Genomic DNA, 25,120 nt, shown 5'->3' with positions numbered 1-25,120 from the left:
TGCCAGGGAAGCATTGCTCAAAACCAAACTGTGACATCTCACACAAAGCTGCAACCCTAGGTGCGTCTGGTCACATCTGTGTGTCCTCTGGAGTTACTTCTTCTGTGTCCCATGCAGGAACGGCAGATTCCTAGGCTAAGGCATGAAGGAGAACTGCCCAGAGAAGTCTCCTAATTACTGATTCCCCAGCACACCAGACATTGGACCAGATACTGCTGAATTCTTAGCATGAACCTTGTCTGTAGCATGATCTCCTCTTTTTACATTTGGGTTGTTGGAGCTCCAGAAATACCACAACCTAGAAAGGGAGACATCATTGACTATTACAGAAGCACTCCACTAGAGAGCCCAGCTGTAACATCAACTTCTGGAGGATTCCTGATTGTTTTGGCACTGCGGTCAGCGTTAGGCTCTACAGCACGCTCCTGTCCCAAGGAAAAGCAAATTTCTGATATGAAACAGGTCTTTGCTATAGTGATCCACATAAAACTGTCTATCCCACTACCACCTCTTGAGTCCCCTTGAGACCTGACTACACTGCTTCTGCTGCTGTGAGATGCCACACAAAATCAGATGTGATTTTATATTATTACACTGATTGTACCTTTCCCTTTCTCCTCTTTGCTGCTCCAGCAGATGCACTCCTCTCTATATGCAAACTACAACCCACCTTCAGAGGCCTGGTCTTTCTGCACCCCCTTTTGTTCCCTTGGTTGCTGTGGTTGAAGCAAGTGTAAGAAAATCTGCAGAAAAATAAGAGAAGGACTGGGCTTGTTGAGAAAAGTTTTTTAGATGCTGGAAGATTCAAACATCATCTTGAAAAATAAAATTATAAAGTAAAGAATAACCCCAGAGCTGGTAATTGATAGAGTCATCAGAGCTATCTGTGTCCACCGACCTGGAAAATGAAAGCAACCTAGAAACAGAGAGGTTGTGTCCCAGGGATCCTCAGAGGCTAGCTACCAACCCATCTGACTGATGTATTCCTGGCCACCAATGACTCCTGAGGTGTCCTGTAGGGCTGGCCAGCATGATGGTCATCTGAATTGCATGTCAAGTACTAACAATATTTTGTGTTGTTAGCCAAAGAATGCTTTATACTTGTAAGCTGCACATGTCCTCCTAACAAAGACTTTCTGTGTACTGTTAAAAGAGCTTGAACAACATTATTAAAAAGCTGGTCAGCAACAATCAGCCAATGCCATTGCTGTACAAAACTAAGGATTTTCCCCATCTACACTGAAACCTACAGGGAAGGGGAAGAGGGGACATTTCTCATTTTGTCATTTACCTATGTAAACCTCACAGGAATGCATGGAAGTCCAATGTACATTTGTGAGGCTGGGGTTTCCAGCATGTGCAGATGCCTTCCATCAGGAACCTTTCATATGTGGCTCTGATTTACAGGGAAACTAATTTTTTTCTGGCACAGTAAGTTTATACTTGACAACTTGCAAAGGAAGATATGTCAGGCTGACTTCTGTATTTCACAAAACAGTTTGTTGTCCTTACCTGTTTATCTGTGTGTCAGATACTAATGATCTGGCTGGTCAGCTTTGACTCCAAACAATTCTTCAGGCAGGTATTTCATATAGCACTAAAGTTACTGTCTTGGGTCTGCTTTGCCTGCTTCTCACAGGGCTACTGTGCTTAGATATGTTTTGTAGTCTAAGGAAAACATATAGTTTTGAGTTCTCAAAAGCTTATCTAGAGAGCAACAATGGTCTTCCTTGTCGGCTGTTTGAATAGCAGCAAAATCATAAGGTCCGACTAGGACTTTGGGCTGCTAATGTCTCTCTTAGCTTGGGTGAAACAAAAAATCACTTCAGGATTGATTTCTTGGCCATTCAGAGACTATTCCTATCCTTGCCTCCAGGCTGCTGAGCTCTTAAATGGCATCTGACATTCTGGCAAAATACAGAAAATGCTTCCATACGTAGTGCTGGTCAACAGAGACAGCCTGATGGGTCCTCCTCATTGCATGACAGAACAGTACATTTTTCAAAAAAGTATCTGAGTTTTCCAGTTTGCAGAAGCAGCAAAGCTGAGTTTCCACTGGGCAGGCATTTGTCCAGGTGTAGCTCTCCTGATAAGTCCTTTCTAGAGGAGGACTCTGAGGAACCAAGGAAAAAGTGCCTGCTGGGACTGACGAGGAGATGAGGGCCATGGGAACCTTGAGTCTGAGTCCACCCCCTGTTAGAATGAGAGGCATTTCAGAGCTGAGGTGTTTATGGAGCTTTCCTTCTTTGTGGTGGTCTACTGAGCCATATAGCTTTGCATTCTGTAAGGAAATACTTCGGCCTTTGCAGCAGACTGGTTGCCTTGCCTTTCCAGAGCTGCTGATGAATTACAGCTCCTGCCATCTTCATCACGACCTGTGTGCTGTATTCACCTCTAAAATACCTTAGCACAGAAGGGACTGTATTTTTCTGTTACACAGATACTCATAAACAAATAACCTGGAGAAAGTGTGTGCTTTACTCTGTCTCAGGAGATCACTGGTCACTTAGCTTTGCCCAAATTAAAGGGTAATTATTGAGCTTGGGAAGTGCTGGAGGCAGGTCGCTCATTCTGTGTCACTGGTTTATGCAGAGGGGTTTAAAGGTTAGTTGAGAGGATGCCTTTCCTCCCAAGAGAAAACTTGAATAATCTCTCACACTGCTTTTTCTGTCTTGGCACTGTCAGCCGTGGGAATGACCTTCCCTCTGCATTGGGCCAGCTCTCAGCTCCCATCTTTTTATGCAGCAAAGCACTGAAAGCAGTCCTGCAAAGATCCTGGGTGAGGCTGATAATGATCAGCTTCCAGAGGTGCTTTTCTATCACTCCTTTGGCAGTTCTCCTGGTTCGCAAATGCTCAGCTCAGACAAATAATTTTGCTTCTAGCATCTAAAAATGCTGGAAAAGCAGTGGTCACTAGTGAGTTCAACACTTGTTCTCTAAATCCTTCCTATATTTATCTGGGTCATTTTCTCCCCTTTCTATCTCTAGCCTTACTCCAGTTAATCCTCTGCCCTGGATATCTGCTTATTCCTACAGCCACCTTTGACCCATGTAAAATGACAGTTTGGTTTGTTCTGGTGCACATGCTGTGACATGTGAATGTTTTAGTTTGGTTTTCTTTTCCCTGTCCTAAATTCAAAGCTTACAATGTGTGTACAAGTGCCTCCATTGTGCACCACTGCCTGTCAACAGATTCTCCCTTGCCAGGTCAACACGTAAATAAATTATAACTGCCCTTAGCCGCATAATTACCTGGGTCATATCACCTGGACAAAAACCCCAAAGCCCTCCTGGTTCAAAAGTCACATCATATGATTACATGCCATCTATGCAGCAAGGCATTTGTTACCAAGTGATCAACAGGAGTCATTAATTCTTGCTCTCTCACAGAGCCACAGAAGTGGGAGTTGAATCAGCCACTGAATTATTTCAAGACAATGATCAAAAAAGTCCCTCACTGCATAGGTAACTCTCAATGATCATGTGCGACTACTTTGATACTACGTCAGGTAATTTAAATTTTTTTTCACACTGTTTTTGTATCTGAAGATGAGAAGTGAAACAGTTAAGTGACATGAAAAGATGGATATGGAGACTTGGAAAGTTTTGTTAGCAGAGGCACTGATCTTTGAGTGGGATCTTATTCAAAGAATCCAAAGGAATTGATCAAGCTTTCAAACGCTTGTATGCTCAATCTACAACTGCACAGGCACTCCTTTCCATTGCTGAACCACAAATCTGTCCACAATTTTCAGGTGATTATCTAAAACTCAGCTCAAGTGCATTGAATAGTTGAAGGCTCACAGAACCGGTAATTTTGAAGAGTGCCCAGGTTGTCCTGGAAACATTCAAGTAAGTATCGCTGGACAACCTTTTTATTTCAGGGCTCTCATGAAGAAGCTGAAATAAACCTATGCAGGAATAACTTATGCTTAAGTACTTCATCTAAATCCCTTTAAAATAGCACCCTCAGGAGGAAGATGGAAATCAGACAGGAGGGCCCAGAGTTAAGGTGAAAGACTGGGGGGAAATACAAAAATACAAAGGAATAACAAAAGAACAAGCACCTGCTAAGTATTTTGTTGCCCATCATGATGAAGATACATCTGGGCATGTGCTCATAGCTCATCTTTGTTGCTCAGGATTTCCTCCTATGAATGGCTGGAAGTGATGTCTAATAAGTCTTTTTTCATCTTGAATCACACTCCCATCTGATGCCACTGGCTTCTCCTTGAAGTCATGCCTTTATTCATTCCCTCCTGTCTTGTAGAGGAATGTGTTCCTTCACTGTTGATGAGAAGTGCAATCTGCCTTTGGTCTTTCCACTCTGTAGCAGCTACTACAAAGGCAGTGTAGTAGGCTATGTAGGCTGTGCGGTCCCACTGTCTTTCATCACCTACATTCTTCTCTCCCCAGTCTGGAGGAGTACCATTGCATTTCCATCTGCTGCTTTCAGCAGAGTCTATTCCCTTGTTTTGAGACAGGAACTTTACGTATTGGAGGTTTTGGCCCCTGTCAGATTGCACTCCTCCCCTTACAAGCCCCTGAGCCAGGAGCAATCACGTGGGGCAACAGTGGAGAGTTTAAGAGAACCCTGTACTTGGAGAAACACAGCATTGAAAGAGGACTGTGCCAGAGAAGCCTGCAAACACAAGGATGCCAGCCATATTCCTTAGGCTGTGTAATGCATGGTTATCAAAAGTCCTCTAGAGGTATTCCTTGTGAAAGCCTTGCCTCGCTGTATGTCAGAGCCCAACCAGACATGGATGTTAAATGCAAAGACCTGGATACAAAAGCCACTGCAGCAAGTACTGAACCCAGGCATTCCCCAAAGCTGACAGTAGAAGTAAGAAATAAGGGAAGAAATGCCAGTTTCTGTTGCCAATCAGGGCCTCAGGGTAGGCAGCCCTCCCGTTCACCAGCACAACTGGTGACTGAGAGTCTCCCAGTCCTACTTGATTTTTCTTCCTTTCCTTGCCGCCCAGCATTTTCCAACTTTCCAATTTCCATTGCGGTGAAAAAGGGCAGTCTTGTTCTTACCTGCACACGGGACATGACTTCCAACTACTCTCTGTGGCAGTGGGTACTTGACTTAGGAAACTAATTTTATTTTTCTAGGGTGTGGCTTTGCACTAGTCCCTGAAGATCAGGGAACTGATCTCCTTCACACCCGTGAATTGTGACACAATGTAGCCTCACTGATCTTGAGACTGTTTGACTTCAAGTTCCTCCATAAAGACCGGCAAATTGCAGGACTCCCTGCTCCAGAGCTCTCTGACATCCTGGGAAGAGTGAAGCCACCAGCTTTGTCCCTCTATTTCAAAGATAATTCTTGTGGAAGCCCTGGAAGGTGTGTCAGAGGGCCTCACATGGCCTTCCAGCACAGTGCTGCTCTCTAACTGCTTGGATAAAGTGACATAAGTACGTAGTTCCTGGGGGAAAGGGTGTTATGTCACCATACAAAAGATGTCAGTCCTCCATAAAAATCCCAAAATATCCACATATAGCATGTAGGTAGTTTTTATATTCTCCAGGGTGGATACCTCCTCCTTAAATAGCCTCCATGTATTTTGTGCACAGTTGGCAGGTGCTTCAAACAAACAGGGTTAGACACAAATCTTTATTCTAGGATATTAATTATTAATTGCCCTTTTCAGCATTTGAAATCACAAGGAAAACAGCAGAAGGATGGTTGAGAAAGCCAATCCTGAGTACTTACCCGAGACTCCCACTCAGTCTATCTGCAAGGTTCCCTATGTTTTTTCTTTCTATATTTGCATGCTGGTGTGACAGCACAGCAAAAAATAAGGGAATGTAGGTATGTTCCAAAACTCAAGGGAGCTCTTAAAGCCTGTGATTAGGGATAGAAAATGGGAGGAAAGGTTTTTACTCAGGAGCTGAAGTCACTGCCTCTCAGGACTTACTCTCAGAGAACTCAGAGAAACTAAGAAATACTAGGTTCAAGGCCACCCCAACAGCTTTGGCTTAACTGTTTTACTGCAAATCTTTGATGCCTCAGATTAGTTACCCAAAATTAAGGAATATACATGTCTAAATTCCTACAACTACAGAGTACAACAGAGTACAGTACAAGCAACACAGTGCAGTCTTTTCACCAGTCAGAGGGAAAATTGTTTAATTATCATGAAATGCCCAAGCTGGATGACCACAACCAAAAATCTCAGAAGGAAATCAGCCTTTCTTTTGTTAGAGCCACTGCCACTAAGTACAGCTTGGGGAACCATGCTGAAAGAAAGCAAACCATGGCATTTCTTCTCACTAAGTGAGGTGCCTCCACTCTGAGCTGAGGGAGGCAGAAGTCATACAAAATAAAAAGATGCCAGTAAGGTTCAAGTAATTAAAACTCCCTCATAATGTTTCATGCAGGCATGTGCAAGTAGTATTAGTCAGGAAGCCATACTACCCATGGTGCTTAACTTCATTGTGCTAGCAAATTCAGATGTTGTGTGTTTAACCGGTTTGGTGAGACTGGCGTTTTGATAATGTCTGGCACATAGGGGACAGCCAAAATAATAATTCATGGCTCCATTAGCCTTGAATTTCCCAATTTTCAATATCCTTCCATGCTAATGGAGACAAATTTTATTTTTTCTTCCTGGATTTGAAAATTGGTCACACTAAGTGAGTTCTGTGACCAAGAGAGAGATTTTGGGATTTAACTCTAATGAATCTGTTGGTCTAGAATCCTTTCTGTAATTTTTCTGTCTGGAATTTTAATGCCCTTGGTCACAAATTGATTTTCAGATTTTATAATGGTATCCAGTCTGTTTTTCTTTTCAGTTGCACCATTTTGCATCAGCCTTGGTCTCATCAAATTGTCTCTAGTAAGATGAGAGTGAAAAAAACTTTCCAGAAAGATATGTGGTTTTGTAGAATAGGTCTTTCAAAGAGAAACAGAGTAAATATCGCTCACAAAAGCTATGCAGGAAGCCCACAAATAAATACAAAGGCATTATTAGGAAAGAAAAAAAAAAAGATACTTTAATCTAGAAGGGCTGAAAGAATCAGTTGAACGGTCAAGCTTACATAGTTGAAGATATCTATCTGTAAAAGATTTGTACGGGATGTACTATAGGGATTATAGTTTAATCTAGTAAATACTGATACTATATTGGGAATAACAAATGAATAGGTTCTTATGTGCTCTGCATAATTTTATTTGTTTCCTTGAATTGCTTGTATGTTGCTCTGGGTTTACTACATAACACCCAGCACTGGGTGTTATTTTTGTATGTGATTATGTGATTTGTATATGACATGATTTTTGTACGTGTGAGAATGCTAGAATGAAAGGTGGGAGGGAATGACCTAGATGCTGTAAGGTCATTTAACAAGAAGAGGTGAATTAGAGCTAGAAAATAAACCTTGAACTTTCTGGCCTTTCAATACACCTGCAGAGCCAGACCTAGAAAGCTTATGAAACAAAATAATTTAAAAACAAGGATAACAACTGCTAAAGACATTCAGATCTAACAGAGGTTTTGTGAAAAACTCAACAGTAGGAGAGCTGTGTCCAACAGGATGCATCCCAGGGCCAGGCATAGAATCCCCTCCTGCCTTCTCACCTTTAACATCTGGCACAGTACACTGACAGGCAGCCTCTAGTTCTAGCAACTCTCACTCACATAGAGAACTCCCCAGCAAAAAGGTCTGAGCTCCTGAGGACTGAGTTCAACAGTCCTATTATTTGATGAGCAGATCACCGGAGAAATGAGCAGGCTGGAGAAGGCAGCTTCAATGTCAACAGATGCCTGCATTTAAAAGTTGGTCTCTTACCAAACACTTTCTAAAAACACCCCACAAACCAACCCAAAATAATAAAAAAACTCTAACCCCTTCAGGGTTGTATTCTTTGATTTAAAGGAAAACAGTGGAAGCTTAAGCTTGAATTTCAACATTTTGATAAGGTCTGGGTACAGAAGGCAAAAATATCTATGCTGCTAAGCTAACATGCTGCTTTTAGTGATAGCAACTGCACCTTAGTGCATGGTGAAAGCATGTGAGGGTCTTTTCTCTTGTTTTCTCTGAACAGCAGGGCTCAGACCCAGTTTTCAGGAAAAAAACCCAAAGTGAATCTGTTTTTATTGTCCTACTGAACTCCTACATTACCTTGTCTTCCTGCTTTCCAAAAATGTGGAGTGCTTTGACACACCATAGCAACAACATCTGTAGTTTAAAAGAGAGATTTTTTGCAACCTCGTGATATCCCAATCATGAGGTTTGGGACAATCCTGCAGTCCCTAGGATATACAATCATTTTATACACTGTGCAATTGAATCAAAACAGTCCATAATAAATTTTTCCAGACACAGCATTTGTTTTGGGTATACAGCCCGAAATACATGAAGATTACGTAGTTTTGGCTTCTGGAAGTACATAATGACTCATGGATTGTTGGGGATTTTTTTCAGCACTGTTGTGGCTTCCCACTGGTTACCTGTAATTCCTTTTTTTGTCATTATGACCTCTGACAGTGGCAGATGTAACATGGAGGAGAAAAGTACCACAGGACTCCACCATATGCGGGGACGTCAACACCTGTATTTTTTTTTTTAATAACTTAACAGTGCAACCACATATACTCCCCTTCAGATAAAGTCTTCTGCAGATGCCAACACGAGATATGAAAACAATCATTCATGATGACAAATGGTTTTCACCTAGCAGCTTCCTTTCACATTGTGCCAAAGGAAAACATTTGCACTTCCTCTGCTGCCGATAATGCCATGCCTCATTTCTTAATTACTCGACCCTCACCAACTGACTGGGCTCTCAGACAAAAAAAGAGGAGAATTTTTGGTCCAAGTACTCTTGGACGTCTACTCTTGCTTTTGGGTTGGCAGAGCTTGGCAGTGTCTGACAGTGCTCTGTGAGAGAGATCACCAGCCAATGCCCTCCTGATGCACAGGGAGTGCCTGGAGGTCAGGCTCCAAACAAAAGTGACCCTCGGAAATGGCATACATGAGACAGCTCAGCATTAAGCTGTCCTTACACATAGAGGACAAGGCAAACTGAACTGAACCCTGCTGTTAAACAGGGGCTCTAACTGTCCCTCTTTCTGCTCATTTGTTTCCTGAATTTAATGGGCCTGTCATGGCTGTAGTTATGAATTAATACAATTTTGGGAAAAAGTCCAAACCCCAAAGTTGTTCATTTGCATTTTTCTACCCCAGCTGTGACAAGCAGAGAACATATTCTTCTCAGCTTTGAGTATGATGACTGGCTTTGAATCCCAAAAACCATACATATCGTGTGTAGGCAAATACATGCACAAATAAGCAGAAAACATAATCCAAAGCAGTCATGCTTTGACATTTTCTTTGACGGGTTTTAAGAAGAGGAGGTGAGATTTTAAGTAGTTAGTTGTACTACTGCATGGAAAACGACAGTGATCTCAGAGCAGTCTTTTCTCTCTGTGTAGCAGTGTGCATCTAGATTGTCACCAATGCTGTTCTCAGCAGACGGTCAGCAGAAGCTGAATTTAGGATTCATTACATCTTAATACGGCATGTGTAGGAAACACACTTATAGAGGCATGTAATGGAACCTGTCCCAGACAGAAGGACTTCAGATGTGATGCCATGGGTAAAGCACAAGGCTCTTTGAGTATCAGTGGCAGACCCCTTCTCATTTCCATGCAACAATCCAACAGATTTGTTTTGATCTTCTTCACATTGTTTTCTTCTGCAGGGAAACCAGAACAGGGTCCACTGTCTCATGCCCATTGCTGTGACTGCTTGCAAAGTATCTCAGTGAGTTCAGCAATGCTGTAGTATGTCTTGGCACACGACACTTCCCTGAGCATGGAATGCTTTTATCCTCCCCAGGGAGTATGATGTAAAAAGTGCCTTCATGCTGGGACCCTGCCTAGCACCCTGCTCTTTTACAGTAATGGGCCACATAGGACACACAAGTCCTCAAAAAGAGCAGCTTTTCCCTTTGTTGATGCATACACCATTGCTAAGACTGTGATGCTGTCTTTCCTCTTCCCCAAGTGAAGAGCTGTGCATCAGCTGCTTTGCCTTCCACCAGGCAGGGCAGCTGAGGAGGCAGAGCCTACTCACCCCAGACTCCCATCTGACTGAAGAGAGATGGCCACTTGGTTTGCCTTTTGGTGTCTTAGATGATAGTTACCTCTTCCTTGTAGCTTGACTGCTTCTCTTTACATCACTGTGGCTATAACTAGCCACCTTTTAAACAGACATTTACTTCAGCAGCTGGAGCAGACAGATATTGCCATCTGTCCTGCCAGCAATTGAGGATGAAGGGCTCACAAGTACAGTGCTTGCTGCTGGCATAATTCTGCATTGATTCCTGATTTAAGGATCCAGGAGATCAGTGTTTTGTGCACTTTCAGGCTGGTTGGTTTAGCCACTTGTTGATGCCACAATGACATTTTCAGTATAGGGATTCAACAGCCAAGTGATTTTTTGTCCTCCACTGAGGAGACAGGCACATTTTCACACCATTCAAGGTAAAAATTTCAGGTAAGTCTGGGTGTTTGTTAAAACACTTTGGGTGCAGCTTGCAAGACCACAAGCCTGGAATATGTTCTGATTAAAACAGATTAACATCTAGCGTCTGTACTGGGTAGAAAGATGTAGAGAAGAAAAGCTTCATTTCTGAAAGGAATGAACATCTAGAATACCTATTTCCTATTCTGGACAACCAAAAGGGAACACTGGAACTACATTTCTTTTAATAGGCTTTGACCTAATGTAGATAAAGTACTTTTAAAAAAATACCAATTTCCTGAAAGGTTTGGTTTCATATATGAATGCGAAACACAGTTGAAAACTGTTTTATGTAACTCCTCCTGACTTTGAAAATGTACAGTTACAGCCCTACGGCCCTCTAGTACCCACAACCTTCAAATGAGGTTGAAAGAAAATGCCAAAATGAAATAAAGAAGGACTAAAGGAAGATCTTTGGAGCTGAGACACCTCTGTTAAACCTAGAATTGCTTGCTGAAATTTACTTGAAATTAGCTGCAGGAAATCTTTGCTCTTTCATTCATGTAGAGGCCTTTGGTTGACAGTACAGATTTCCTCTCTCTTCCAGTTCAATGAAGTTGGTAACATTTCAAAACAGAAAGATGCATACCCTATCTGAGTGGCTCCTGCCTGCCTCCAGGAATACTGCAGCTGACTGGACCTGCCACTTGCATGTTGTGATGCTGGGGGGCTACACCTTCAGGGTCCTGTCTGCCTCTCCAGGGAGAGCACCTGGTGTACTGCACATTTTCAGAAAGATTGTGAGAGCTTTAAGAAGTTTAAGTATTTGAGGCTCTTGTTAAATTGCTTTGCGACTGCACAAATGTGTCCACATCTCTCTCTCTATTCTTCATTCCCTCCACGACAGTGACAGTGTATCAGAAACCAGCTCCAAATACTGTTTATGAAAAAGGTAGGATGAAGATAAGAGCACTAGTGTGTTCACCTGTTTGCTCTGCTGACAGGGTGAAGATGGTCAAAATTGTTCACTTGGCTTATTTTCTCATGTAGATGAAAGAAATCCTGTCTATATATATCATTGTTTCTCATACAGAATCCTCTTCATGATGAAAAAAAGGATTTGGATTATTATGTTAAAATTTTCGGTGGGTCAAATCTCCAATTCTGTAAAAGTATGTTGCAGTCAAGACAATAAGAGGGCTGTGCCTCCAGGTTTTACTTTTATATAATTCTAAGCTCATCTCACGGCAGACTCATTCAGCTGCAGTGCGCAGTAAAAAATATGATGGGAGAAGAGGGCAATGCCATTATAATATCTAATGAAAAAATGTAAGTGCAGTGATGGTAGCTTTGAATGCTGCACATGGTCTTGAGTTATTGCATCCCACACAGCTCTGAGAAGAATGTATCCTTAATAATTTGTAGTGACACATGGCTTCTAATTGATTGAATTATTTTTTCTGTTTAAAACAAATGGAAAAAAAATACATAATTCATTTCCTTGAAGCTCATGTTGTGTCAGAAATGGCTGTGCTTTTAGGACGATATTCACTCTTCTAAAGTGTCAAAGCATGTACTCCAGCATTCAGGGAGGATGCTCAGCAAAAGACAGACTGCTTTCATCTCTGATAGCCTGATAAAGAGGAAAAATATGTCTCCTAGATGAGAGATCAGATTTGTTATGCTGAATGGGTGCCATAGAGAAGAAAACAGCAAGTAACTTACCACATCAATTATCTGCAGCAAGGAAAGCTGGAGTTCGACTACGAGCGGTTGGGAGTCATTCACTACGGGTCGTTCCAGACGATTGTAGTTCCGCAGCAGTTCCCTGTACAAGCGTCTCTGGCTTTCTCCCTGCTGAGAGACTAAAGGAAAAGAAAAAAGGCGTCTGTCATTCACGCTGTCACACAGCTACCATTGTTTGTCTGTTTCGTTGAAAACTCCCTCTTATTTGGTTTGTAATTAGAAAGCAGTTCCTAAAGAAACCACCCAAATTCTGCACATGGATGTGACACAGCTTTACTGCATATGTGAATGATGAATTCTCAAAAAAATTGACTATTAACACTCTAACTCATTAGTAACATTCAGAAACTACTGAACAGAATTTGGGGCTCTGATTGAATGACCTCATTCCTTAGAATCCCTCTGGCTGATGGACAGTGGAGTTGTGGCTCCAAAACTACCAAACAGCTTCCTGAAAGGCAAGCAAACGAATTCATTAATTTGTTTGTTCTTATTTCCTAGACACTGGCTACTATGAGCCAGCATTGGTATTACTTAGCCATATTGAGTTTATACCAAGCATGGGTAACAGGTACCTTATTTCCTGAAGCTAATGTATCAAGCTTTTTTCTATGCTCAAGAAACAGTAACAACTGTTACTGTTACTACCCTCTTCAGTTTTTCCAGGTTTTGGGTTACTTTCCTTGACTTTTTTCCATCTGATGGCAGCACAATTTGTTAACACCTACCGAGGTGGTGGTATGAAGGCTGGAGTATTTAACGGCTATTACAGAGATATTGAATTTCTGGTATTACACACTTAACTCAGTTTGCACTGAGAACAGACTCCACACAAAGCTGTCATGCAAACAGCTGAACATGTTAAAGATTAGCAGAACTTCAGTCTATGCTTAATTTCCACCACCTTTGGGGTGGGTGTGGAGAGCATCCATCTAACCTACATGACCAGGTTTCCTTGCCATGACAATTATGGACAGTAAAGGTTTGGGTATCTTCCCTCTGCAAAGCAGTGTTGCTGGGATACACCGCTCAGAACACTATTTTCTCCAAAACTGTGCCAGTCTTGGTGCTAGTGTGGCTACTGGCAGCCTGAGCTCTACTTAAGAGCTGCACCTAAGAGAGGGAAGGTCATGGACTGCAGGTTCCCGGAGGTCAACCAGACCTGTCAACATGAGTGTGTATTCTCTGAACTGTATAAATTCAATCCCTGGCAGAGAATCTGCGCTCTAAATCATTATTACTTTGGACTGAAGCAATTTTTATCCGCTGCAGTTCCCACTCTCTGTATTTGAGGTTTTTTACTTCTTGATCAGAGCCTTGTGCATTGAGACCAAAACTTCTCTCAGAGAGGTTGTGATGAATATTTTCTTGACATTGCAAACAAACTATAACAACCTGTTCTGCCTTCCCAGCCTCTTACTACGCTTAGCAAACCCTTCAAATCTGAGACAAGCTGCCCTACAACAAAAGCAGCCATGTCTTTTAAAACTAATAATAAATTCAGTTTATAAACACTTCATAGGTCTATTTAACTTGTGTTCTTTTCATTTTTGCTGATACTCAAGGGAGCTTGTGACTTTCTAGCATGACAGTGCCTAGTAAACAAGAAAGAAAAGTATTTTGGTTCAGTTTGGTAAATTACACCATCACATCAATTTCATGGGCCATATCTCCTCTTGCATAATATTCTACATGATCACAGGCACTTAGAGGAGCAAAGGCTGTAAGCAAAGCCTTCGATAGCCCTTGCTGACATCTCAGTATTGGTTGCTGTGTTTTCACCAATGGCAAAGACAAGCTCTGACTACAGCACCTCTCCTTCAACATATTAAGTAATCTTTCCTGCTTACTTAAGCAGAGATTTAAGTCCTCTGTTATGACCTTAGTACTTTCCAGTGCCTCAGCAGGAACAGACTCCATCATAAATGTCTTGTGTGTGAAGGAAACCCGTGAAAATCACCACACGTTGTCCAATGCAAAGAGGCTCTGAGTTTGGAGCAAATTTGCCATCCTTTCACTCACCTACCCACCCAAGCTCCTGTGCTTTAGGGAAGAAATGACTTCCTGAACTATTGCTCTCATCTTGAGTACTTACATAATACTTGCCTTCAACCTTTCTTTTAAACTGGCTCCCTCAGCTTTTAAAAGGGGAAAAGCGCCCTTCACCAGCCTCTGGACCCAACTGGGCTGCTAGACTGCCCTGGTTCTACCATTGTCAGGTAAATTGAAGAGCCCCCCAAGGGAGTGGGGGCTTGTAGAAATCTAAGCATAACCCTTTGCTCTAGGCTTTGGAAAGATGTCTTTGCACTGTGTGCTTCATCCATGCTGAAGTCAAGCCTCTTTCCCTGTTAAACTTTGTGAGGTGAAGTAGTCAAGAACTGCACCTAGTTTTCCATCCTTTCTTCAGCTCTCCTCTCTGTAATGTAATCCTGAAACTTTGCAATCTCTTGTATTCAAAACTGTTAACATAGTCACAGATGATCTATTCTTAGTCTGCCGAGTTGGCAATGGTGACCACGTATTTTTGTGCTGCATGGTTTTGCTTACAAAATGACATATATTCAGAAGCGATGGCACCCTGGGGTGTCCTGGCAAACTGCCACAGCAGCTGTTGGTACCACAAAGAGCTGGCTAGCCTAATCACACTGCCATCTCTCTGATACAGCTACTTTGGAGAAGGGAACTGAGGTGGAAGTCTAGTCTGACTTATATGTTCACAGACTTTTTCTTTAAATTGTAATTTCAAATACTTAATGTTTCATACTCCAGAGAGATTTCTGCTTTTTTCTCCTATGTTTGTGCTAATGTCTTTTGACACTACAACTCTGTGTGCTAAATGGAGTGCTTGCTGGCGATGGGGAAGCCTGAATCTCTCAGGACTAGTGGTAGAATAAGCTTTACCACTGACTACCCCTCAGTCACAGCAAGTTTAACCAAAAGCATTGGAACAGATTCATCTTTTAAACCAGGCTAGATGACAGATGTCAATATTTAAGGTTGCCAAGTCAATCCCCCAAAACCAGTGCCAGACTTGCTTGCCTATGTTACCGGTAAGTAAAAGTAACTGGAAAAGGGCATGTTTTCTAAGGAAAGGATCTGAGAGTTTTAACAACCCACTGCCTCTGATAGTGTCTCCCTTGTCTATGAAATATCTGTGAAGCAGTAGGAAAACATACAAACTCATTAAAATTTGAGGGAAGAGCAGTGTAGGAATTTTACCTCAAGTTTAGCAAGACTTTTGACACCATCTCTGAAAAATTCTCACACACATTTGTCTATGCCTTGCAGGCTAGATAAGTGAACAGTGGGCAGAAAAGTGGCTGAACTGGCAGGATCGGAGTACTGTAGTCAGCAGCAAAAAGTTCAGCTGAAGGCCAGCCACTAGTGGAGTAATCCAGGGATGGATACTGGGAACAATGATATTTAACAGTGTTACGAATGATGGGACAGAGTGCACCCTAAGCAAGCTAGGCTTTTTTCAGATGGTGCAAAACTGGGAGGATACTGGCTGATACAGCACAAGGTTTTCTGCCACTCAGAAGTACCTTAAAAAACTGGAGAAATGACTGACAAGAACCCGGCGAATTTCAATGAAATAAAGTATAAAGTTGTCCTGCACCTGAGGAGTAACCCCAGGTACCAGAAAAGGCTGGGGGCTTGCTGGCTGGCAAGCAGGATAGCACAAAAGCCCTGAGAAACCTTATAGGTTCTAAGCTGACTATAAGCCAGCAATGCACCCTTATAGCAAAGGTCACCAGCATCCTGAGCTACAACAGGAAGAATCACACAAGTAGATCAATAGAAATGATTCTTCCTCTCTACTCAGCAGTATTGATACAGACCGGGAATACTGGATTCAGTGCTGGGGCTTATCAGCAGAAAGGAAACGTGGAATTACCAGATCAAGGGTTGGACTGTTTTTCAAGATTTACTGTTTAATAATCTGAAAATGTTCCCTAAACTGCTCATGGAGTTTGCAGACAACTGGGAAGCACAAGGCAACCAATCCTTGGACGGGCTGTGAAGAGCTCTGTGGAAAGCAGTTACTTGTGCACTGCGTTAAACTTTTAAACACCTCTCTGGAAATTCCTTCCGTGCTTCTGCATGTGCAAAGAAGTCTGCAAGAAGCCCGCTGATAGAATGATTTATATAAACTATAAACTGCTACCAATCTTTTCAGAATAGATGCTATAGTAGTATTTCATGTTTCTTTCCAGGATGTAATTGCTGAGAATTGCAAGCAAGGGAACCTGAAGTTAGGTCCGGCCAGACTATCCATATGGCATCCCCAGGAAGGACAGATGCTCTCTCCTTTCCAGGAGCTGTGCTGTCATGTCTGGTCTTGGCTGGTTGATTTTCCTGCTCTGCTTTGCATGCCAAGGTCCCCAAGCTATAAGGCAAAAGTCCAGCCCTTCCAGTTCCCCAGGTTTGTTCACAAAGTAGTCAGCTTCTAAACTGAGAATGCTGGTATGAGACACATTCTGGCTGGTTGTACACAGTAAAGACTAAATAATGAAATATTGACAAGATGATAGGTAGTATACCATGGATTTCCACTAGTTTTTCAGCAATGACACCTGTATTATCAATCATTCTATGCCTGTTTCATAGTGTTCCCTGGTTTTGTTTTCATAAGCTCTCAACTTTTTGAGAGGGGGAGCTTCTAGCTGTTTTCTAGCTGTTGCTCACTTCTTTAGGCAGACACCTGAGTCCAAATACACAAGTTATTACTTTATTCATACAAGATTATCGGTACATAACATGATGGCTTTCAGACAAAATATCATAGTCTTTCCATATCACTTTATATTACCATATATGGATGCTAACATGCCTCTGAATGATAAAATGTCTCTTTGTTTTCTTCTTTTGTTTTCAAAGACAGTTTCTGGAATCACTTTCATTTATAATCCTTTTAAAGAACGTGGTAAGTTACAATCAACAGTATGTTTCTGATCCATCACATTCTTGCTTTTATATATTTTGCCCCCCAGTACTTCATGAAAGGTCTCAAAATGGAGTGATACTGCAGTTGTGACATTTATTCACTCCCCTTGTACCTTCTGCAAGTATTTCACCACATCTATGTAACTTTTTTCTCTGTGTACTCTTACTTTGACATGTATCTTTTGTTTTGGCTTATTTGTTTGTTATTTGTTTTGTTCATTATTTGTTTCATAAAAGAAAATTAGTAAAGTTCTGGCATTTATAAAAAACAAACACAACATTGCCATTATACTGTGAAGTACTGTTAAATTTAGTTGTGTAATGATTGTACCCAATTTTCTTATAGCTGGAATATTTACAGAGGAAAAATCCATTAAAAACTATGGTTATCAGAGCTAAATCCTAGAACTTAAAACTATGTTCCTAAAACCTTCCTGCCACAGTTTCTTCTATTATTTATTTTCATTTTAGTTTATCACTGTGCTTTTGCAGGGGTTTTTAGCTACCACTTGCAGAATCCAAACAGAATGATCACAGGAAACATACATGCGTGCACACACACACAGGCACACACACAAACAGACACACACACTACATGTAATAATGAATTATGGGGGAAGCAACATGAAGAGTATCAGGAAAAAAGCAGGTTTTTTCACAGACAATTTCATTCGCATAAAGAACTGCAATGGCAAGAGCATTTACAAAATGAGGCATATTCTAATGATTTGGTAGCTATATAAAAAAACCTATTCTGAAAATTTTGCAGATTTTTGAGAATGTAAAGCATGTCATTGCCATATGTCACTTAATCCCAAGAGACACAGATGTGTCCCATCTGCTTTTGTTCTTATGTGCAGCATTGTTACTTTTATCTGTAGCAAATGCACTATTTCTTTCAATGCCCTTTGATTTAAAATGCATGCCATCATGCCTTCAGGGAAGCGGATTCACGGAAGAAACAATGGAATCACATCAGCTACCTCTACCCTGTGTATGTGTGTGTGTGTTTATGTGTTGTGCATTTGACTATTTCTCTCATTTAAAACCTCTATTTAATCTGCTTCCCTTCTGGGTAATCTTTGACTCTAATCTTTGTCTCTCGCTATGTAGATTGTTTCTGCATTTTACACACAAAATTCATCAGCTATCCAGAGGAATGTGAGAAATTACTAAGCAAGAAGGGCCTAATATTCCTGATATGGGTCGTTTTTGTTCCTTCGTAGCAGATAAAGAATTCCCAGCAGTGATGGGTATTAAAAAGGTATGCAAGGAAAGGATTTTTTGTAGACTCTAGGCCCATGACAACATGCTAAAACAATATAATAAAAGGATGGGCTTATATTTTTGGTCCTATGGGCTTGGTTGCAGGTGTTTTAAAGGCTGAGTAATGTGTGCAAGGTAGAGAGACACACTTAGAGGTATTAACAGTGGGATACCTCTCAATCATAGTTATCAACGTTATTTGAACTGCCTCATTACTCCAGGTCAGAAACCTAAGTAGCTACAGCCACATTTTAGTGTAATGCTAGTTTACATTAGCTCTATGCAATACAAGTGTCACTGTTACAATACTAGATGCACAGGGAGCACAGGAGGAAGAATCTGGAGCAGTCACGAAGAGAAAGACACCCCTTGCTACACATTACAGAGTGCTGTGACTGTCTGGAAGCAACTCTTGCCAGCCGTTCTGGGATTTCTGGAGAGGAGTAGTATTGGAAGCCAAAGAAAAGAAACAAAACCATAAGATAAAAGCAAGATACCAGTGATATGGCCATCAGTATACTGGATTGGGCTTCTGCACTCCCTGATCCCACTGGCTTGCAAAGCATCTTGTCACATCCCTTCATCTCTACATGTTTCAGCATCCAAACCAGTTAACCCAAGGAAAGAACTTCTCGGGAAAGCACTATGAGCTTCATCCTCTAAGTGCCATCCATGCAGCAGCCATGGCATTATCTGAAGGCTCTGAAAAGGGTCAAGTCAGTCTGCACCTCCCCATCAAAAGCCCACTCTACACATGTGGAGAGCTCAGATCTGAGAAAGTCATAAGTTAACTGACAGGTGTAATGACGATTTCTGTGGAAACAGACAGGCAAGTCTGATTAGGCTGAGAAAAACAATAGGTAGGAGGAGTTATTTTTCCTAAACCTACTGCAGATAATAGCAATGATGGAGCCTGCAATGGTGTTGTCGTTTAACCCTACACTGCAACTGAGTACCATGCAGTCACTCACTTACAATCTCCCCTCCCTCAAGGGGAAGGAGAGAAAAATTAGAAAAAAATTACAATAACATTAATGAAACATATTAATAATAAACCAAAATGAAACATAATAATTATAATAATGAAAAGGGAGACAACAAAAGGAGAGACAGAAACAAAACCCAAAAAAGAGAAAGAATGCACAACACAATTGCTTGCCACCCATTGATCTGCGCCCAGCCCACCCCTGAACAGCAATCAGCCTTTTCTAGTCAGTTTTCCTCAGTTTATATACTGAGATATACTAACTTCCCAGGAAGAGAAACATAATCAATTTGTCCCAAGATGTGAAGAGAGAAAAGATTACAAGAGCTATTCCTTAGTCACAGGGATGTCTTTAACAGGAAAAAAAGCTTGTTGGCTTTTATTATGGTTCAAAGATGAGGGAGAGATCGTGATCTAACCATTGCCTTAGAGTGTTATTGGTGAAGCAGTGGTAATATGGTTTAACTCCTCTGGGCAATGCAGAGGATAGGCTGGAGTGGAAATGATACAGACAATAATACTGTGAAAAGGAACTGCCCAGTGTGCTCAGAGATGTTGCAGTGCTTCTTTACATTTCTGCTTCTGCAGTGTTCATCAGCTGGTTGTGATCCCAGAGACAGCTAGTTTCCCAAACTATGAACTTTTGTCTTGCCAGCCTGCCACCTGTACTTGCATAGCAAAGCTAAGCGGCAAAGTCATTGAGGATGCAATAGGCAAGGCTGGAGATGGCTTCTCCTGCCTTTTTCCCTCATCACTCAAGTTGTAGCTGTTGTCCACGAACAAAGTAAGGCACAGGCAAGACGCAAATGTCCCTAATGAACACAGAACTGAGAATGCAAAAAAAGTTCCAAGTTTGTCTTTACAATACCAGAAGTCAAATGATGGATAATGAGAAACATAGTGTAAGAGCCCTCTGAAAGGGATGGGGGTTAGTGTGATGAAAATTTTGACTGCACCTTGAATGACTCCTAATTTGTTCAGTGCTTAGTATGTGAACTGGGAAATATGGAGGGACATTTTCTAAATGTTTCCTAAATCTGAAACAGTTTCACACCTGGGGAGCAGAACTTTCACAACACACCTACAGATAAGACTGAGCCCTGTTTTAGGCAGCACCAATGAGCTTTCACTAAGTCAGGTCAAATTTGCTGCCTATTTGAGGTATTGTGCTGCCAATCAGCGGTGATAGTTTGGATGTTTTGGCAGCAGAAGTGGCTGCTATCAAGGGATTTTATCTAGGGAAAGAAGTCTGGGGCTTTGGTTGTTGAGGTCTTCAAAGACAAAGGGAACTGTAAATAACGGCATGAAAATTCTAAGCAAGGAGTCTGAATTTATTTCAAATTGAAGAGAAAAGCTGCTTCTAATACTGTCTTGATGAAGTAAATGACTGGCTCTGAGCAAATTTGACTTGTGACAAATCAAACAAGGTTTGTGGAGATCTGACCTAAGACACTTGAAACTGTATGTACTATACTTTGGCTGACTCAGTCCAGACTTGCTTATAAGCATACAAAGTGGCTTAAAAGCTTACATCTATTTTGTTGTTTGACTTTTTCCCCCAGACTTTAAAGGTATTGAGATCTCAGTGACAGCTGAGTTTTGGTTAGCCTTGATCTGTTTTCAGAACATTAGATGCTATTGTCTTTTCCTTGGCTATATGGCTCAGGTCCTGGTTTTGTTAGTGGTTATATGAAATACTGGTCTCTCCCTGCTGCACCCTGCCAGCCAAACCTGCATTGGCTGAGTCACTCATCCTGGCTAAGAGCAGAAATGAATCACAGTGAAATTGAGGTACTTCTAGAGAATGACGATCTGGGGAGCGTGATTTTGTCCTGTCTTTACTCTGTTGCTTTTAAGCTTTGGTAACTTCAGTCTACTGCTCCTGAATTATGTTGGTGCAGACAAAACAAAATTAAAACAAAACTGGTGCCCTTTGCATCCAGAGGGAACATGATTGTCATCCTGTACTATGCAATGCCACAGATGCCGGATGCTCAGTCTCTCAGTGAGACCAGAACGAGCCTGAAAGTCAGAAAGTGATCCTGTGCTGCCTAGGCTGCCCTCTTGTACTCCCCAGCAACGAATTTCTGAGACTGCTAGAGTATTTTGACCCAAAGGTGAAGTAATCTGCCCATTTGACAGAGGCCTCCTCTGGAGAAGAATGTCTCTTCTCCTTAACCACAGACTGTTTTCCCTTAGATCTACCTTCTTTTTATCCCGCTGCCCCCTCTTTCATATAATCCGGCAACACATAAGTAGATCTGATGATGCCAGGAGTGCTGAAGTGCTTGAGCTGAGATACCAATCCAATAAATTTAAATTATAATTGGTGACCCTAATATCTTTGGAAATTACATTAGAAGTCGTAGACTATGAACAAAATGCTACTGCAGAGAGTACGCTGTCTGGTTACAATAGAAAGGCAAAGTTTTTGCTTGAAGCTCCTGGAGCTGCCCAGTTGCCATTTATGGATTGTGTATGAAGCCTGAACATGAACAGGTTTAATTCAAAGTTGCTGCCCATTCGCCACTTGAAACAGTGGGAACTGCAAATTATCTGGCAACTTTTTATTTAAGTTTTGATCTCTTCTTCCCGTTGTTACAATTGCTCAAGCTGGATTTCAGTTTGCTGACTACCTTTCTAAAGTGACACAATATTAAAGCAAAAGCACTCCATCAATTGCTTTATCACTTCTGCAGGATCTTCAAAAAAACCCAAAAGATGGCTAAGAATTATGTAAAGTATTATCTACATGATTATATGACTTCCTACTTTTGTTTTTTTCCAAATGCACTCAGATGTGATGAGAACATTAACCAGCATCATTCTCTACCGCAAGCCTGCGCTCAGTGACACCTGCTGTGTGACACACAGTTAGCTCTGTGTCATGAAGCCACCATAGGGCAGCACTGATTCCTTGGAGTGAGTGGAGTGGAGGCCACAAACAACAGGCTGCTGTAACACAGATGGATTAGAGTTAAAGAGGTATGCCTTTGATCCGCTTGGAGATGAAAAAACAAGGGGGAGTTCTTTTGGCTGCCTTCAGCTTCCATGAGGAAGGGCTCCATCATAAAGAAGCCAGGCTCTCCTGGGAGGTGCACAGGGACAGAACTGATAAGATAAAGGCGCATGATGGGGCATTCCTGCAGTACTGAGAGAGCCTTTTTTTTTCTCAAGGGTACTCTGCATAAGGAAAATCACTGTCCTTGGAGATATTTGCAGCTTGACTACTCAGACAGCAACCCAACAGAGAAGAAGGGCTGGACTGAAGGGCTGGACTGGACAACCTCTGGAGGACCTTTCCAGCCGAATTATTCTAGCACTATATGAACCTGTATAGATAAGACCCTCTCTCACCTCAGCTGCCACAGACACAGCTTTTTCAGTTTACAACTTAATATTCTCCCTTGGTATGGTGAAGATCTAAGTGACCAGTGATGTTTTTCCACGTAACTACAGCTGAGCTTCAGGGAACACAATGTACTGTCTTAGTCCAGTCTGCAAACTGACTTCAGCCTCTCGGAGATCTCAGTGAGAAATGAGACCTCCTCAAGCCTGCCTGTTTCTTCTAAGTAATTTTTCTGCCCAAATCTATGTTGGATTAAGAATAGAAATGAGGACTGTGGTTTTCTCTTCAACCTTGTGGAAAGTAAAAGTGTTGAAAATATCCATTCCTGAATGGTGTTAAGGTTTGCAGGCATCTGTTTCAGCACTCCATTAAGCACAGATTTTCTAATTAAGCAAAGCCAATTGACAGCAAGGCAAGATGGAGACACCTGCACCTCCACTGTTTACATACGTAAGTACTGATGCTGACTACAGGTTCCTCTTCCATTGCAATTTACTGACTTAATTGCAAGCCCTGGGTGGGGAGATTCTTACTTCCAAACACTCCATCTGGTTCTGGTCTCAGTCTTCTCATCAGCTGTTTTGTTCCATGCAGAAAGTATTTGATAGGCAAAACTCTTCAAGCCATATTTTCTCCGGACTGTGTTCTAAAACAGCAATAAGCTCCTGTGTGCCTTTCTCATTTCCTGGGTTGATACTGATTGCCAGTGCTAGCCCTACCTGTCTCAGTCAGATTTGATCTCTTTTTTAATTAGTTTATGCAGGATCTCTAGGCAGTAGACATCTTCAAACAACCATGTTAGGACTGATGCAAAGGGTTTTCATCTACTTTAATCATACTCTAGAGCTGAAGAGACTACATCTTCCTCTTTGCTTGTCACATACAATTGAAATTGTATGTACTACCACCATCACTAACTCATGCTGTTTTCCACATGCCTTAGGAAAATAAACCAGAGAGAAAGAAAAGTTCTGGACCTGCCTTTAAGAGGTGAAACCTCTGCCTGGAATGAGAACTTCTGCTCTGAGACCATCAGAAAACTCTGTGAGCTGAAGCAAGGCTGAAGGTCCCCAAGGCATCATCTCAAAGACCAGATGGGCGCTACTTTCTCATGCATTGTATCTGCTTCTGGACCCCTCCCTACATGCAAGACTGCTATACCAATAGGTGCATGTAACAATAGGCACTGGTGATGTCACGACTCAGTTGCTTTTTCTGGACCTGCCCACTTTTTCCAGTGATATTTGAGAAGAATTAACACAAGATCTAACTCAGATCACTATCAGCAAATGCACACAGAAACTCCAACTTTCCTGGAGCCTGGCAACTTCTCAGAAGCTTGGGCCAGCTCCACTGTTGCAGCTGTGCCTATGATAATACAGATCAGCCTTAGAGCTGTGCCAGTGAATGCACATAGAAGATTATTGACTGAACACAAGGTCTGGCTCATTGAACTATAAAGTCAACCTCAAGAAGCATGCATGGACAGCAGGTTACTGTAGCAGACAGTCATGCAGAGGAAATAGGGGTTTGCACAGGACCCTGCCTGCCTGTCTTAAATGTACTGACAAATATCAATGGCACTAGTGCTCCTGATCACAGAGCATATCTGCATGTGCCATGGGCAAGCACATTTATTCCCTTGGCTCCATGAATATGCAATGCCTTAGCACGCTCTCAGCATTCAGAGTGATCAGCCCTGCTGTCTGTGCTATTAGACAATAAAGTAGTGGCAGGGATCTGACAGCAATTTTCCATGTCTGCAAGTTGCATGTGTGGCATCTTCTTATGCCATCAATATCTAAGAAAAGAGATACCAGTACAAGCTAAGGCCTAGCTCATATGTTTTCTATTTTAAATGTGTATCAGCTGCATTGTTATCTTTGAAACTGTATCATTCAGTGCATCAACATGGAGAATGTGGAGAGCTGAGGTGAATACAAACTTCAGACCTCTAATTAAGGTATGAAAGATTCTAAATTATTTAACTTTCACACCTGGTTCTACTCTGACAACAGTTATGAGATGTAAAAATACAGCTACTTCACCAACCACCTAAATTACCAAAGATATTACACTGCACTCCTATAAGGCACATGAATCCTTTTATCTGTTCAACCGTGTCTCTTTCGAGTTTGATTAAAACACATCATTGCAGTTCTATCAGGCCTAAACAGCTGAGGCCTGGAGTTTAGACTCCATATATAGGTATTTACGTAACATTATGTGTTCTTCCTACTACACAGATCTCTAAACTCATGCCACCTCAGTATAATTAGCTCACATTAGAGAAATTGTAGCTTGGCAGTGGAATCTGGCCTTCTGAGACTATCTTGCCAATGCTTCTGCTG

At 41.7% G+C, this 25,120-nt stretch overlaps 1 protein-coding gene across 1 annotated transcript in view; it reads right to left on the bottom strand.

Moving 5' to 3' along the window:
• The window catches only part of LOC132322497 (neuronal acetylcholine receptor subunit alpha-7-like), a 63,542-nt gene that overhangs the window by 29,233 nt on the left and 9,189 nt on the right, over positions 1-25,120 (bottom strand). Inside the window, exon 3 of the mRNA XM_059836989.1 lies at positions 12,202-12,341. Within this exon, the coding sequence (XP_059692972.1) occupies positions 12,202-12,341 (140 nt within the window). The remainder of the gene's footprint in view (positions 1-12,201; positions 12,342-25,120) is intronic.

The sequence above is a fragment of the Haemorhous mexicanus genome, chromosome Z (genome assembly GCF_027477595.1).
Source record: "Haemorhous mexicanus isolate bHaeMex1 chromosome Z, bHaeMex1.pri, whole genome shotgun sequence".
NCBI lineage: Eukaryota > Metazoa > Chordata > Aves > Passeriformes > Fringillidae > Haemorhous > Haemorhous mexicanus.
Note: the sequence above shows the minus strand (reverse complement) of the source record. Positions and strands in the feature narration are given on the sequence as shown.